General features: G+C 34.8%; 1 protein-coding gene and 1 pseudogene across 2 annotated transcripts in view; one reads left to right on the forward strand and one right to left on the reverse strand.

The window, feature by feature from the left end:
- Positions 1 to 2,750: 2,750 nt before the first annotated feature.
- The window catches only part of CCNT1 (cyclin T1), a 32,088-nt gene continuing 17,555 nt past the window's right edge, over positions 2,751 to 17,283 (forward strand). Inside the window, exons 1-5 of one of the 2 annotated variants that reach the window (XM_036236333.1) lie at positions 2,751 to 3,127; positions 6,485 to 6,566; positions 12,046 to 12,174; positions 14,209 to 14,269; positions 16,413 to 16,475. In XM_036236333.1, the coding sequence (XP_036092226.1) occupies positions 2,970 to 3,127; positions 6,485 to 6,566; positions 12,046 to 12,174; positions 14,209 to 14,269; positions 16,413 to 16,475 (493 nt within the window). In that variant the 5' untranslated portion in view covers positions 2,751 to 2,969. The remainder of the gene's footprint in view (positions 3,128 to 6,484; positions 6,567 to 12,045; positions 12,175 to 14,208; positions 14,270 to 16,412; positions 16,476 to 17,283) is intronic. The other variant, XM_016151725.2, reaches the window with a different exon arrangement.
- LOC107514223 lies at positions 4,495 to 5,596 on the reverse strand (annotated as a pseudogene).

Genomic DNA, 17,283 nt, shown 5'->3' on the forward strand with positions numbered 1-17,283 from the left:
TTCAAGAATTTGGCAAAACTAAATGAAATCATTCTGTGAGAATCAGTTGGCTATAAGGAATTTACAATAAATAAGATTGTACATTTATTTTTATAAATTGTGTTTCCCATCCTTTATAGTAGTAAATTTTATAATAAACTTTATGTATGTATACATACACATACAACTATTTTTTCAGATAGCTGGTTGTTAATAATTTACCAGCACACACACACTATGGTTAATTTCAAGGTATCAATGCGACATCACTGAACATGGACTTGGGGATAGTTAGGAATAGCATACCATCTTTTCATATTTTAATTTGGAGACTGTAGGAATGTTGGGAGAAATTGTTTTAACAGTAGTAAATGGTAATGTTTGACATAATTGAAATATGATATTCATAAGTACAGTGCAAAATAAGATCAAACCAGGAAACATGGTATAATCCTGTACTAGATTAGTCTTATAAATAAGAGGAGTAGCCTTATAGGTGTGATTTACAGAAAACAGTCCTATTTAAACTAACAATGACAACAACAACAACAACAACAACAACAACAAAAACTCCTCTAGTTTAAGATTTTGTCAATTGTTTTTTAAGGGCAATGTACCAGAAGGTTAATGTTATTTTGACAATAAACATATACTGAACACCCACTATGTGCCAGATGGTGTTCTGTCAGGACGCAGAGATGACATTTAAGATCACATAACTAGTTAAAAGAATAGCTGGGAATCCTGAGAACATCATACTAAGTGAAATAAACTAGTCACAGAAATACAAATACTGTATAATTCTACTTATATGAGGTATCTAAAGCAGTCAAACTCATAGGAACAGCAAGTAGAATGGGAGTTGTCAGGGCTGGGTGGAGGGGGAATTGGGGACTTATTCAATGGGTATTGAGTTTCGGTTTTGCAAAATGAAAAAGTTGTAGAGACCTGTTGCATAATAATGTGAATACAGTTGACACTACTAAATTGTACACTTAAAAATGGTTAAGATGGTTAAAAAAAAATAGTTGGGATTTGAATCCAGGCCTAACTCCAAAACTCATGTTTAGCAATTACATTACCATTGTTACCTTCTTTCAAATAATTTCATCTTTGGTTAAAGAATATTTCCTTTCTGATTTATACAGGTCCTCCTCTTCTGGATGGCAGGGTAGCAAGCCATTGGTTAGCAGCTGCATTGCCTGAAGACTCACAAATATCAGAAGCTTTTCTTGGAAAACTGGCATACTCAGCCAGGATAGCAAATTCAAAGTAGAGTCATCAATTCAAAAGATTAAGTAGATAACCAAACACAAGCAAGAAGGATCGGGGAGAAATAATTTTGGCTTTTAAACTACATAACTGAAAAAATGCTTATTCTATTAAAAGAAAAAAGTCTGTGATAGAAGAAGTTTGAAATCATGAGTTATTTTGTTAATGTTATAATCTGATGTCAGTAATTTTAATATTACCGAATCTCAATTTTTTCAGAGTAAAATGGAGCAAAGGCTAACTGCAGGCAGTATATGGCAGAGAGCCTGAAATGGAAGGAAATACTTCTGAGAACAAATTAGAATCAAACTTACTGCATGGAAACAGCCATGTCTAGAAATAATAAAACTCAAAATAGTAATAAAGACAAATGATTCTATTACCCAAATTTAATCAAGATAAATTGAGTGTTTCAGAAAAGCAAAAATACAGTTTGCTAGAATGAAAAGAACAATAAAATTAGACTTGTTTTTAAAATCCACACTTATAAGCGGTGTACTTTATCTCTCTTATCCTGTTTCTTTGTAGGGTATTGAGCATTTACTTCACATTTCATTTATTTCATTTATTGACTACTAGGACCAGGACTATACTAGGTAGGTGCTAGGGATACAAAAATGATGGAGGCATTGTCTTTGCCTTCGATACCAATGTAATCTAGTGACTACTATAACATCTACTAAATGTTTTCTATGTGCCAGGTACTATTATAAATGCTCTTAACTCATTAAATCTTCATTTAAAATCCACTCACAACCTAAAATTTAGGTACTATTACTATCATTTACATTTGTACAAGAAACACAGAGAGTCCTGCCTAGGGATTAAACAGCTATCAAGAATTGGAGCTGGGCTATCTCTTGACAGAAGACAGAAACTTACAAATTTGTGCATGTGCAGGTTGGTGCAAACTTTCCACAATGAAGCAGTTTTAGTTTACCCATTCTCAAAACAAGTATTAAAATGTTACTACCTCTTGGGGTTGTGCTGATTAAATGAAATGATATATTTAAAGGTATTGTGCCTGGAATATGGTAAAGCACTAAATTAATTATATTAATTTCATTTTATCCCTTTACGTTGTATCACTGTGGAGAAGCTAAGAAAGCTTTCAAGGTTTTAGCTACATATTATATGCCGGCTTTTCAAATGCGGAATTTACTCCGCTACCAACAATGTGAGAGCTTTTTACTTGCTTTATGTTACGATATACGAAAGGGCCACTCTCTTTGACTACTTTTTTCAATTTTTGACAGTGCCACCTATTTACTTTAAGTCTCCATCTGTCCCATTTTATATCGCCACAAATGAAGTACTCCGAGGAGCCGCCAGGTGGCGCGTGGGCGGGCGCCTCGTCGCGCCGCAAACACTGCCTCGCCTACCCGCCCAGTGGCGCGAATGCTCAACCCAGTTCTCGCGGGAGGAGGCGTGGTTTTGAACGAGAACTTCTAACCTCACCCGCCCTCCCAAGGGTCACATGACTAGCGCCTGCTGGTCGCTTACTGGTTGCTTAGTAGGCTACATGATGTCGCGAGGACTATTCCGGAAGCAGACACTTGAACTATACTCCTCGGCGGAAGCGTGTCACAACGTAGCCGTCCACCCTTACCGGAAGTTCGTCACGGCGCAGTTGCCTCCGCAAGGCGGATGTGTGTCGCTGCTTAAGTGACGCTGGGAAGTGCTTGCAGCCTCCGCCGCTGCCTTCTGGTTGAAGCACTATGGAGGAAGAGAGGAAGAACAACAAACGGTGGTATTTTACTCGAGAACAGCTGGAAAATAGCCCATCCCGTCGTTTTGGCCTGGACCCAGATAAAGAGCTTTCTCTTCGTCAGCAGGCGGCCAATCTGCTTCAGGACATGGGACAACGTCTTAACGTGTATCCTTGCGGCCTAGGCCTTCGGCCTTGGAGTCAGTCCCGCCTAGCTCGCGTCCAGGCCACAGGCTCTGTCAGGGACGAAAGAGGGAAGAGGGTGGGATGTCCAGGTGGGAGAGCCTACGACGGGACAGGCTGAAGTTAAGTCTTCGCGGGAGGGTGGCGAGGCGGAGTTAATTTCCCGCTCGCACACCGGTGCCACCAACCTTTTAGGAATTCGTATCCTTCCAGGATTTGTGTTTTAACCAGCCCTTTCGAGGCCCTTTTTGGTGTGTGCTGATTTCCTGTTCTAGTAACTTTGAGATTCTGCTTTTCTGCTATGCTCTAGGGATCTGGTTGAGGTTTCACCGTTGATGGCTGCCTCGAGCTTAGTGTGTAAAGAGAATTTTAAGAAATTCAATACCCAAATAAAGGGTGGCCCAGAATTAATGCTCAACTTTGATTTAAAATCTGTTCTTCCCACTTACTAGCTGTTTTAGAAACCTGTCAAATTCTTGATATTCTGGTCTGTAAAATGGGGTGATACCTCTTGCATTTGATTTGTATGCCCAACACAATGCTTGGCACTCGAGTTCAAACAGTAGCTTGTTAAGAATGTTATAAAATTTCACAGGAGGGAGGGATGTAAGTTTAGATTTTAGGGTTGTCGATCTACGGATCTAATGGTTTAAAAAATACTGTTTTTTTTTTTTTAAATTTAGGATAGAGCTAATGTCTTCGTTTTTCTCATATTTCAAAGGTGAGATAATTAACTTAGCGACCCTCCCAAGCATTTTATTTTGCTTTTCATTTTATATTATCAGTGCTTCAGTGTAGGACATTTTATAATGACCAATGACTAAATGACATGTGGATACCAACAGTCTTTTTTTAAACACGTGCAAGTATTTTCTGATAAATATCAATTTTTTCCCAAAACAAAATGACCAACATAATACAATTTCAGTTGATGGTAATACCATCAACATAATTCACCCAAATTACAAACATGGCAATACTTAAAATTGTGCACATTATTTCACTATTTCATAAAAATTCTTTTTAAACTTCTACAAACTTTCCAGTGTAAAAAGAATCCTGAGAAACTTAATGATAACGTTAAATTGTAGAATACTCTCTGGAAATGTAGGGAATTAATTTTCAAATTTTGATTTTAAGATTTTTATTTTAATGTTAAAAAAATATGAGTGTGTTAAAAAAGCTTCCAGTTGATGGATTCAACATGGAATACTTTGGTAATACTTCAGTGATGTAGAGGAAAAACTTCTGGAACAAGTATATATTATTAATAAGTCTTTCAACAAGGTGAACAGATGAGCAGTTCGTAAAACAATTGCACTCATAAGGAGAGAGCTCTTGAAGAAGCTCGTTTACAGAATCTTCTGTAAGTTAGAGCTGGCCACCTCCAATGATTCACATTTTACTAGGACTTTATCATAGGAGCCCGTGTACTTTTCTAAAAGCTTTTCTGCCATTTAGATATCCAGTTTTCAGAATGTGTTCGACATTGGCTGCCCATCTGACACTTTTAAGTCTCAGAGTTTCCCAAGCAGAATTATGTTGTTGTTGTCTTAGTTAATTGAACTATTCTGTGTTCTTCAAGGCACCATCATGTTTGTTAAATACATGAATTAGTTTTTTTCAATCATTAAGCATCCGTTATCAAAATTGTGAAGTTGAACACTACTTTGAATAATAAACACCAGCTTGACAGATAATCTCTAGTACATCATCAGTAACCAGTCAAAAATAAGAACATAAACATGGATAAAGTGTTGGAGCTTATCATAGAAATTCCTATATCATTGAGCATAGCATCAGATTCTGCCCTAAATTCTTTAGGTTTTGGTAAAACCTGTTCGACAAGTAAACCACGTGATTTAGTATGCCATTTTACCATATAAAGGGTACTACTCTTCTATGGTAAGAACAGGATTAGTTTCAATACCATAATTTTCCTTTAGTTTCAGTAACTTTTCGACGTTCATCTGAAACCAGCTTACTGTTGTCAGTGATGTTATGACATGTTGGACATCTTTTCCCTCTGTAGGAAAACCTCTGTGTCAAATTAAAGTATTGTTATCTGAAGTTTGATAGCTTCTCCTTTGATAAGACCACAGATAATTTCTCCTACTCTTGTAGGATTCTTCATGAGAACTGAACTTTTCTGGAATTCTGGCATCATTTTCACATGTACAGCAGAATCTTAGTAATTTCTTGGTTATCCAGTCTTCCTTAAGGCACTCTTGAGTTCTTTGGTCCTTGAATTTGTCTTAGAACAACAGCGTAAGTGGTAAGCAATATCCAGAAATGCAGGGCTTGGATATAGACATCTTAATGATCTTGGTCTTCCACCCTATCTCTGTCTTCAAGGTGAATATGTTCTGGGCTGGCACTACGCCTGCCACCAAGGTGTACATGCTGTTGCTAGCTATCATGGTCCACCCTTGCTACAACTGCTTTGTCCAGGAATGGGGCTTCATGTGCCTTCCTGGTTGCAAAGAACTGATCAATCCAAGCATTTTTTTGTTAGAAAATATTTTGTAGCAGAGAAAGCTAAAGTTCTTTTCACTCTGGGAGGGAAAAATTATCCTTGGGTGCAGCTTCCATTTAAATTGGTTGTTGTCTGTAACATTTGTGTCTTAAAATGCTCACCTCAAAAGTTTTCTTTATTGCCAATTCCAATTTGTTTCCTAAGCATCTAGTCAGTACTGAGTTAATTAAACCTTTTGTTTGAAATTCTGTTTCAGTAGCCCTTTCCTTTTATATGTGTGCTATTAAAGGTTGCCATCATGAGACTGCCTCATCTTTGTGTATGTACTCCACTTTGTCATTTGAGGTCTTTAGCAGTAAGGCATTTAAAAGTTTTTCTTCTCGATGAATGGATATCGGATTGTTCCACAGTGTTTCTGGTCTCAGTGGTCACCATATGAGAAGGCTTGCTTGCCAGAGAGAAGTGGAACTAAAAAGTTAATTGCTGGAACTTAGAATGTGAGATAGTGGAGACATATCTTGGGGCCAGGTCATGGAGGGCATTGTAAATCGGGAAGAGATATCATGAGCTAATGGATCACCATTGCAGGTTTTTCAGTAGGCAGATGACAGGTTTAAGTCTTAAATAGATCCACATACATGCTGAGAAGCTTGCTTGTTTGTTAATTCAGCATATTTATATTGAAAACCTGTTATGTTTAACTCATGCAAAGTGTCAATTGGTTAGTAATTTGGTGGAGAGGTATGATTTTCATTTAGGAGCATGTACTGTGCTTAGCTGCATGATGGTTTTGGGAGGATATAGAGGTGGTGTTTTGGGGACTTGTACTGCCTGCCTGTTTTGGGGCCTTAACTTGAACATTTTAGCTCACAATTGACTATCAACACTGCTATAGTATACATGCATCGATTCTACATGATTCAGTCCTTTACACAGTTCCATCAAAATGTAAGTATAAATTTTTTATATAGTGTAATTCTTTTGTGATTGATTCCAACTTCATATTTCTTATGGTTGGTCTTTATTGCTGAACTGAGATTTGAAGTTTTGAATTTAGGGTTGGTCACTCATGTATCACACTGCTCTTTTGAATCCAGCCTTCTAGTTTTTCTGTGAAGTACCTAGTTGTTAAGTTTAGTGCATCCTAGAGTAGGTGGATTCTTTAATAAAGAAATAGATTATTAAACATTTAAGTTTAAATTTTGGGTTGGGAGAGTAACATTAAAGGGGAAACCGCATAATTTAAGTGTAATTTTTCAAGTGGTAAGTAATATGGTCATAGAAAAATAAATGAATGGAAGTTATTTAGATTTATCTAGTGATAAAATTCCAATCAATGACAGGTTGGTGTGGGAAGGTAGGTTATAGGATGACTGGGGTTGACTTTTAAGACAGGAAAAAGAAAAAAATAGTAATAAAGGGATTTTTTTTTTTTTCTGGACAGAATTGTTAATAGTGCTATTCTCAGTTTTGCTACCTGAAATGGTACTATTTAACATAATTATAAATGACTTGGAAGCGAGTGCATAGTGATATCGCAGTTGCAGGTAAGATCGTATTTAATAAACTCACAAGATAATAGGGCTAAACTTGATGAACACTTCATATGACTTTGTGAGTTAAATATTCCTATTTTTTTTTTTAAGGTTATGTTTTGAGGAAAAGTGTTCTAGACTTAGGATGATGAATTTTAAGCTCTTTTATCTATCTTATCTACTTATCTATCTGTTTTAATGTCCATAGGAAGAGAATCTGTGAAGCTAGATATTGCTCTTGTAATGTAAGATATTGGTGGGCTCAGTATTGGGAGCAATTGCACAGGAAACCCTTTGAATTTGTGGATTAAGTATTCCCTGTTTTTGCTGATTCTCCAGTCAGCTTGGCTTTCTCCTACCCTTAACTTCCGTTACTTTAGCCTTGCTCTACCTCTGATTGCAAGGTGCACACCCTTATTAGGGGAGGGAGAAGCATTTAATGAGGCCATCTGATGATTCTAGAATATGAGCTAGTGGATAAAGAATAAAACTTGAAAGTCCGTAGCTGTTTTTTCAATTCTGAAATTTTCTACATGTCTTCCATTTTTTTATGGTAAAGATTTGAAATCCAGGGTGAAATATGTTTCACTTTGTTCACTGTATGCATGTATATGTATATTAATGTATACTTTCCTGCTTTTATCTTTTAAATTATATCTTTCCTTATTCCCCATGTGTTAAGCTTAGCAAGGACGGAGACTCACTCTCCTGTGTATCCTCTAAAACATCTCAGTAAATTTGTTGAATGAATGCATGCTATGGTAATTATCTAATACAGAAAGATTCTTTGGGATGTCATGATTTTTTTCAAATCCGATGACTTTTAATTTTGGGTTGATCCTCTAGCGAGTTGATTTAAGAGTTTAGCTGTGATGAATCCAAATTTAGATTTGAGAGGACTTAACACATTGTTGTGGAATTGATAAGTTGTATGTCCTATCAAGCTCCTATACATTTTCTATATATATATTTTTTTAAATTACAAAGGTAACAGATGCTTATGGTAAAAATTAAAACAATACAGAAACATATAATGTAGCTAACATAATTCCACTCTCCAGAATAACCATTTGTAATCGTTTGGCATATACTGTCTCAGACATTTTTCTGTGTACATACTAGCACTTATGCATTTCTATGAATATCAATTCTTACTGTACTACTCTTATACAACTTGATACTTAACAATATATATTAGGTATCTTTTCATTTTGGTTTCTTATTATTTTAAATGACCACATAGTATTTCTTTGTGTTACCTTAACCAGTACCTCTTACTTCACCAGCTCCCTTTTGATGATATTTGGGTCGTTTCTAGTTTGTAATATTATAAATAATGTTACATAAGATAGACCGGTACATGGGTAGTGCACTTATGATTATTTTAGTATAAATTCCTTTTAGGTGGAATTGCCGTGTCCAAAAGTATGCATTTAAAATTTTTTTGTTGTGTTAATTTGCCCTGTTGAAAGATTACATCAGTGTACATTGTTTCTAGCATTATAGGAGAGGGATCTTTTTCTTTTTCTCTACATTCTCCCTAACAAATATTTGTTACTTCCAGAAATATTAAGTTGTAACTACTTTTGAAGCACTAGCAATACAGTGGTGACCATTTCTTCAGTTAATGAAATTGAGCTGCTTATGCCTATTGGTCATTGTTCTCATAAAATTCAGGAATTAACTTAAAAATTGACTGTCGATTCACTTTGTCCCTATTGTTCTGATTTTCTTATATGAACACTATATTAGAGCTGCATATCATGTGTTGTGAATACTTTTCTCATTTTGTTCTCTTTATTAATAGTGTTATGAAGTATGCAACCTGATTACTTTTTGCATTATTATATATATATGTAACCACCACTCAGATCAAGATAGAGTAGGAAACATCCAACACCCTGGAAGGTAGAGAACTTGCTTTTTGATTAAAGTAGATTTTACTTTGGTGGACATGATTAAATCACTAGTTTTTTGTTTTTTTTTTTTTTTTCCCCACTTGAATTCTGGCATTGCGTTTATTCTCTTTTTGAGAAGAAATTCAGCCTCGTTACCTGATTTTCTATATATACAGTTTTAAATGTTTTCAAGGAATATAAAAGTAGTAGTGAGCACCTTGATGTATGTGTGCTTATGCTGTTTTATGTATTTTTAAATACAGGTGTTGTATTTTAATAGCTAACAAATTTGGGTGTATTTTACTCTTATTAGTTGACTATTAAGAGGTGAAGCTTAGTGGTTAAGAGGATAGACTCTGAAGTCAGATATGTCTAGATTTGGATCCTTGGTGCACTGCCTACTAGATGCATGGCTTTGGGCAAGTTACCATAGGCTTTAGTTTTCTCATATCTTTGGAATCAATAATAGTGCTTACCTCATAGAGTAGTTAATAGGATTTAAGTGAATTTACAAAGTGCCTGCACACAGGAAACAAGTACTAGCTGGCATTATTATTGTTCTTTTAAAATGAAGAAAATCTTATACTCGTACCTGGTATAAGAATTTCTCTGAGAAGCTGCCTTTGATGGGAAATGCTTTAATAAGCCAGTGTGGTAAGTAATTCCATGAAGAACAATGAGTATTTGTATGGTTTGGTTGATTTGCATAGAAGATTGAGATAGATCTTTTGCAGTCTTTCACTTACTGAAATATTATCTTGCCCTGTTAGCCATTGTTTGTATACCATATTTTAGTTAGCTCCTTTCAAATATATTTAGCCCCCGGAAGGCAAATTTGGAAGCTTAAAATCTTGATGTTGTCTTTGAGTTGTCCATTTCCTTTTCTCCTTTGTCCAATCAGTTATAACATTTTTAATTTTTATACTGTTACTGTTTTTCTCTCCCTATAAATACATGTAGTCATAAAATTAAAAGAAGACAATAAAGGATAAAATGATGATTTCCTTATAATTCACCGTTTTGGAATATATCCCATTAGAATTTTTTCTTTGCAAGCAAATAAATAACATATTTGGTGAAGCTCTATTAGTTTTTCAAGTGATCCTTGTGCTTCTTTTTTTCTTTATTTCTGTTGCTAGCGCCTACTCTAAACCTTATTTTCAATGTTTGGATTATTGAATCTTTCTTTTATAAAAATTAAATTCTAGTGTAGCCTATCCTTTTCTCCTTTTAGTCCCATCTACCACTGGATAGATCTTTCTAAATGTTTCTTAAACTCTACCTATTTTTCCAAAATCTTTAGTGTTACTCTTATTAAAAATCTTTTGTGTTCCACATCCTGTTAGCTGTATCACTTTACTACTCAATTTAGTGTTTAAAGTGTGCTTCATGCCCTGATTCCCCACACATTTGTTTATGCCCATTTTCTTCTCATTCTTTTTTCTTATCCTAAACTCTAGGAATGTATGTGGAGCAAGCTGCATACACACCTGCAACATATATGAGGGAAGAGAATTGTTACTATAAATTGAATTGTGGAGAAAAATCTCTTTTAGTAAAGTGTAACAGAAAATAGCAGGAATACAAATAAGTACTGTAGTCCCCCCTTTCACTGGCTTCAGTTGCCTGTGGTTAACTGTGGTCCAAAATATTAAATGGAAAATTCATGAAAAAAATCAATTTATAAGTTTTAAATTCCATGCTAGCCTGAGTAACACAATGAAATCTTTTGCAGTCTCACTCTGTCCTGCTTGGAATGTGAATCATCCCTGTCTAGCGACTCCACGCTATATATGCTACCCACCAGTGATTACTTAGTGGCCATCTCAGTTATCAGTTCAGAAAGGGAGGCCGTGTTCATATAACTTTTATTATGGCGTATTATTATAATCGTTCTAATTTATCATTAGTTACTAATCTATTACTGTGCCTAATTTATAAGTGAAACTTAATCATAAGTATGTACGTATAGGAAAAATCATAGTCTAATAGAGTTTAGTACTATTCGAAGTTCAGGCATCCACCAAGGGGTCTTGGAAAGGATCTCTGGAGAATAACGGAGGACTTCTGTACTAGGATGCATGTCAGTTCTATTCAGTAAATTGAAATAAATATTTAAATTCTATAAGATTGTATATTGCATTTCTTTGACTCCCGGTGAGTTCTAGCTCTTGGCCATTGCCATCTTAGATTCATTGAAATTTTTTAAGATTTAAGAGAAGTTCTATTTGATGAAGTTCCCTAGATTACCAGGCTACATTTATGTCATATTGCCCTCATCTCTTATATTGTTTAGTGTCTGAGTTTGATGTCTACTTGTATGTTAGCTTGATTTTTTTCCTCTGTAAGTGACTTCCAGGTATAACCTCTTGAGTATACTTTGAATCCCTTTTCTAACGATTTTTGACCCCATATGTAAGTGTGTTTGAGATAATTCTCATACAATAAAATTCTTTTTTTTAAAGTGTACAATTCACTGTTTTTTAGTAAGTTCACAGAGTCGTGCCACCACTCTCATGATCTAATTCTAGAACATTACATCACCCCAAAAGGAAGCTCCTCACACTTTAGCAGTCACTCCCATTCGCCTCTCCTTTCAGTCCCTGGTAACCACCGATCTACTTTCTTTTGTTTCTGTGGATTTGCCTTTTCTGGGCATTTCAGTTTACTTCTTTTTAAAAAAGTATGTAGAGTATTTTGATACAAACTTAATAAAGAATCTCATTTTAAATAGAAAGCTGTCTATTTATATGTAAGTGGTTTCTTGAATAGGTAGCTTTTAATGAGAGATAGTTTGCAGAAGGATTGGTTTTCAGAAGTGGATGTAGATTAATGGATAGGTGAGGGGAGGACATTTTAAGTAGAGGAAAAAGCATAAACGAGGTGATGAAGTTGAGGTAAGCAAAGAACTTGGTTTGAGACTTAGTTCTTTTTTATGTCTACTTTGATCTGGAAATAAGCAAAATAAACATAATTTATTTTTTCTCCTTTTAGTCTGTGGCTCCAGCGGCCTTATTTCTAGCAGCTAAAGTAGAGGAGCAGCCAAAAAAATTGGAACACGTCATCAAGGTAGCACATGCTTGTCTCCATCCACAGGAATCACTTCCTGATACTAGGAGTGAGGTAGGGGATTAATTATGCATCTGTTTTTCTTAATTTATTTTGATCATAGCTTAGTTTTGTAACTTCGATTTATTGAAATCCAAATGGGGACTGTTAAAGGAACCTTTTAGTGTTTGTTTTCCCTTAACAAAACATCAAAGAAATTTTATGGCAAAAGTGAATTGTGTTCATTATAGTAAAATCAGAAAATGCAGAAAAAGATATATGTGGACCACAGATGTGTAAGTGAACCATTATTAGTTCCAGCTTCTTTTTTATGAATAGCTATATATGTATACATTTTATATGCTATTTTTACTTATATATTATATCCCAAATATTTTCCCATTTGATTAATTTTCTTCTTGCTTTAAATAGCGAGATAATATTTCATTGTATATATGTATATACATTTTAACCATTCTGTTTCTAAGAGAATTTTCTAAGAAATCATAAAAGTTATATATGCTAATTATGAAAGAAACCAAACACTTAAGAATCATATAAAGTAAAAGTTAAAGCATCTCCCCTCCTCTTCCTAGGAGGATGCTGCTGATGACTGTATTCTTCTAGACCTTTTATGCTGTGCATATACATATAGCTTTTCTCACCCTTCCATCTTTCCTTGACCTTCTTAGAGATGAGAAACTTCTGGCTTTAAAAGTCAGTGGTGGGGGAGTGGTGAGTCTTGAGAAATAGAGAGGTTTGACATCTGTAAGTGCTTGGAGAAAAATCATGGATTTCTGTTATAAGATTATTTAAATCTCTTACAGTGGGTGTATTAGTGGGTGTATCTAGTAGATAAATGGAATTATGTGTTCTACTAATATTGGAGAAAGTGGTTTTTTGGGGCATTATTTTTTTGTGTGTGTTGATAATAGCCCCTAATTATGTGAATTAAGTATTTTGCATAGCAGTGTCTTGACTGACTTCATTTTCTCTTTGGGCTAACCTAGTACCTCTTATTGAAAGAGTTATTGCTCTGGACTTTTATTTAGATATGAGACTAACTACTAAGTACTATTGGTCTATAGAATTGACCAAATAAAACAGTTTTAACAAAATAAACAAAAAATAATCCCCACTTTTTTTTTTTCTAAATTATGTTTACATAATTTCTTAACTTGGGTCTCTGTTCCTTATGAAGCGATTAGGGGAAAATATTTCCTTCAATATATGGAACAGAATTAGCATAGTTGAAGTCCTTATACGACTTACTAAAGAGCATAAAGTTAAGTGGAAAGTTAACCACAGCATAAGTCTCTTAACTCCTGGTCAAGTCTAATTCTCCGAAGTTCTAGACCAGTGTGTAAAATGGAAATAAGGAGAGTCATGTGTCATTTAAAATTTTACCTTTTTGTTAAACTTTATTTAAAATCTTTATTTAAAAAATAATTTTAATCTATTTTATATATTTTCTTTAGTCAAATATTATCATTTCAGCATATAATCAATATAAAGATGTTATTAATGAGGTAGTTTACATTATTTTTATATCAGTCTTCAAAATCCAGTGTATATACTGTGCTTGTAGTGCATTTCAGTTTTGACCAGCTACATTTCAAGTGCTCAGTAGCCATGTGGCTATAGTATTAGCCAGTACAATTATGTTTCTTTTTTTCCTTTGAACTCTTCTATGAATTTTTAGAACTCTAGCATTACCCCTAAGGAGAAGGTTTAACAGGAGTCAGATGTTTGAGATTGCCTTTAGGAAGGCTGTGCAAATGTATTTTGATGATGTTGAAAAAGATGTATTTTTATCTTTCATGTATCTACATCAGATGAATTTTAAAACTTAAAATATCAGTCTGAAAATAAACCAAATCTCTGGTGCTTTTTCTGTAGCCATTTATGAATAAAGTGTTTTCTCAGTATGCCGCTTTGTTTTTCCCTTTAAAAGCAGAGTCTATACTAAATAGGGATAAAGATTAATTTCAGTTCCTACTCTACCTCATAACTCTGCCCCTGCCTTTTTTGGCTTTGTTTTTTCTGGGAGAGGTCATTAGAATTGTTTACACTTTGTATATTGTGCCTAATGTGTTTTCTCACTTGAAGGCTTACCTGCAACAAGTTCAAGATCTGGTGATATTAGAAAGCATAATTCTGCAGACTTTAGGTAAGTTTTTTTTCTTTAGAACATTAAATATATATAATATGATTTTAAAATTTGCAAAATAGGAAACAGGAAGAAAATGTCTTGGAAAAGGTTTTGTAAATGATAGAGATTGTAGAATTCAGTTTTACCCTGGCCTGCGCCAAAGAAGGAATGAAGGCACAGCTGATTTTTGAAATAGCAGTTAGCAGTGTTTTTTTATAGTCTAGGATTCATGATTTACTTTTTAAGTTATGGCAGTTTTTAACTTCCTGATAACTAATGGCAGAAACAATTAAAAATTGTTTTTCCTCCTCTTTAATTACCCACCCCCTTTTACCCCTGACCTATGGATGTTGCTATTTCCCCTTAAGAACTGGTTCTCTGAAGGTGGAGCATCTCTTCTCACTCAGGGTGTGCTCCAAGGGCCTAGCAACCCCTGCGTACTCCGGAGGTCTGGTGCCCCTGGGGGGCCTGGCGCACCTGGGTATGGTCCATGGCTCCACCTGGGGCGCAAACCCAGGACCTTCTATGTGTAAAGCAGATGTGCTAACCACTACGGTATGGAGCCACCCCCTGGCAGAAATAATTTAAAGAACTTTTTTTTTTCATGGATTTTTATAGTCTCATTATATTTTGATAATGTTTGTTCTTAAATTGGGTTCAGAACAGCAGAGGGGAGGTGGAGGAATTCAAGCTATAGTAAGTCCTCACTTAACGTTACTGATAGGTTCTTGGAAGCTGTGGCTTTTAAGTGAAACAATATAACGAAACCAATTTTACGTAGGCTAATTGACATAAACGAGTTAAGTTTCTGGTCACCAACCTTTAAATACCCAAAATACTTCTAATATAAAACATTGAAATAAATGTGAGCTGTACATAACATTTAAGAAAGAATAAGAACAAGAAAGATAATGATTTAATAATTTTCCAACTAGTGTATTTCAGCTTAGAGTTGAGGGTGGCTAGAAACCTATTCCAACAGCTCAGGGCGCAAGGTGGGAATCCACCCTGACAGGACACTCTTCCATTGTAGGGTGCACTCATACACCTTCACACTCACTCTGACTGGGACATTTAGACAGCAATTCATCTATTGTGCACATCTTTGGGGTGTGGGAGGAAACTGGAGTACCTGGAGAAAACCCATATAGCATGGGGAGCATGTGGAGACTCCATCCACAGAGATAGTGGCTACAGCTGGGAATCAAAAAAATTTTTTTGTCATGTTAACATTATAACAGAATGACATTGAACAAAATGAAGTTATATGAAGACCTGCTCAGCTGTTCATGAGTAACCCTGGTGATGTTCTGTTATTATCCATTATTATTTTCATCAAAGAGACTGCCTTTAAAAGCTTAGCAAATATGAAAAGTAAAGATTTTTTTTTCCTTGTTATTTTGGGTTATAATTTTTCTCTTTAGATGGGGAGGATTTTATTAGCTGTTTTGCAAAGTTACTGGTATACCACACACACACTGAGTTCTTCAGAGTTTATCTTTGAGGTTAATGTCTGCTAATTAACTTTTTACTTTAAATTATCTTCAGTGTAACCATATTTTAGGGGACAGTGATATTTTTCTAGTGGAACAAATTTTCTTAATATTTTAATGTGGAAAGTGGTGAAACCTAATTTGCAAGAATCAGTAATCCTTATAGAATACTTTATGTCATATAAATTTCTCATTAGAATTTACCTAGAAAGTTTTACATAGGCAAAAAGAGAAAAGATTTTTATAGACACACTGATCTTCAGTAATTTTGGTATAAAGACCTTTTGGGGTTGTACAAAATGATCAGTACCTATTGTAATTAAAACGATGGAAAGGACAAACAAACAGAGAAGACAGTCATTACATGAATAACTGCTCCTTCTAACCGTATATTATAGTGTATTGTTCCTGAAACGTGTTTTGTTTAGAGGGTATTGGTTTTTCACAGGTTTTGAGACTGCATTAGCTTTGTTATCTTAGCGGTACCTTCTATCAAAATATAAGCAGTTTGGGAAATAATGTGTCTTAGAGAAGAGCATGTGTGACTCAGCCTCTGAATAACAGTTTTGGGACAGGAAAATGAGGGAGGCCTTTAATGATGACTCAGATAAAAGATGTATAAAATGTCTCAAGTAGTTTAGCTTTTTAACCAGTTACTTTTTTTTTAGGCTTTGAACTAACAATTGATCACCCACATACACATGTGGTAAAGTGCACTCAACTTGTTCGAGGTAAGGAATCCCAACTTGAGATGGTGCTCTTAAATTATTTTACCGTTTAAAGGCTAAGATTGCTGTGGACAAATACATAACACAGCTCCTTTGACCAAATGTTAAATTGAAAGGGCTACCTGGCTTAAAACAAAATGAGTGATTCTGACTTTGAGGTTTTCTGTTGAGTTCTTATAAATAATGTTTTTATGTGATTTCCATTTAAAGAGAGTTAGCCTTTTAAGGATGTTTGTTAAAGCTGGGGGCATATTTTGAAAAAGTCACCAAATCATAAGTAACTAACAGCAAATTTTAAATCTTTTGAGAATGGGTGATCTTAATTTTATTCTAGGATTGATTGTCCTAAATGTTCTAAAAGGCCACTGAGAGGATCATCTAGAGTTTATTTGAACTTATTTCCATGATTGACAATCCTTTGACAGAACTTTCTTTTTATTTTAATTTAAATTTAGTAGCTGTAATTGCATGAAACCTAGTTCCTCATTTAGTATAATAGTATCAAGAATATTCACCATTGTGCATTTCATTGCCTTTTGTAGATCAGACTGATAATTGGCCTTGTTTTGTATTTTGCTTCTGTGTGTTTTATCTGAAAATTCCAAGTTTTTTCTGAGTTCTTCTTACTTTGAAAGCATGAAAATGTTACAGATTGGTAGTTACAAAATAGTCACGGGAATGTGAAGTATGTGAAGTAAAGCATAGGGAATATAGTTAATAATTATGTATAGTGCCAGGTGGGTACTAGACCAGTTGGAGGGATCACGTCATAAATTATATAAATGTCTAACCACTATGCTATATATCTGAA

The sequence above is a fragment of the Rousettus aegyptiacus genome, unplaced genomic scaffold (genome assembly GCF_014176215.1).
Source record: "Rousettus aegyptiacus isolate mRouAeg1 unplaced genomic scaffold, mRouAeg1.p scaffold_m13_p_2, whole genome shotgun sequence".
NCBI classification, from domain to species: Eukaryota; Metazoa; Chordata; class Mammalia; order Chiroptera; family Pteropodidae; genus Rousettus; species Rousettus aegyptiacus.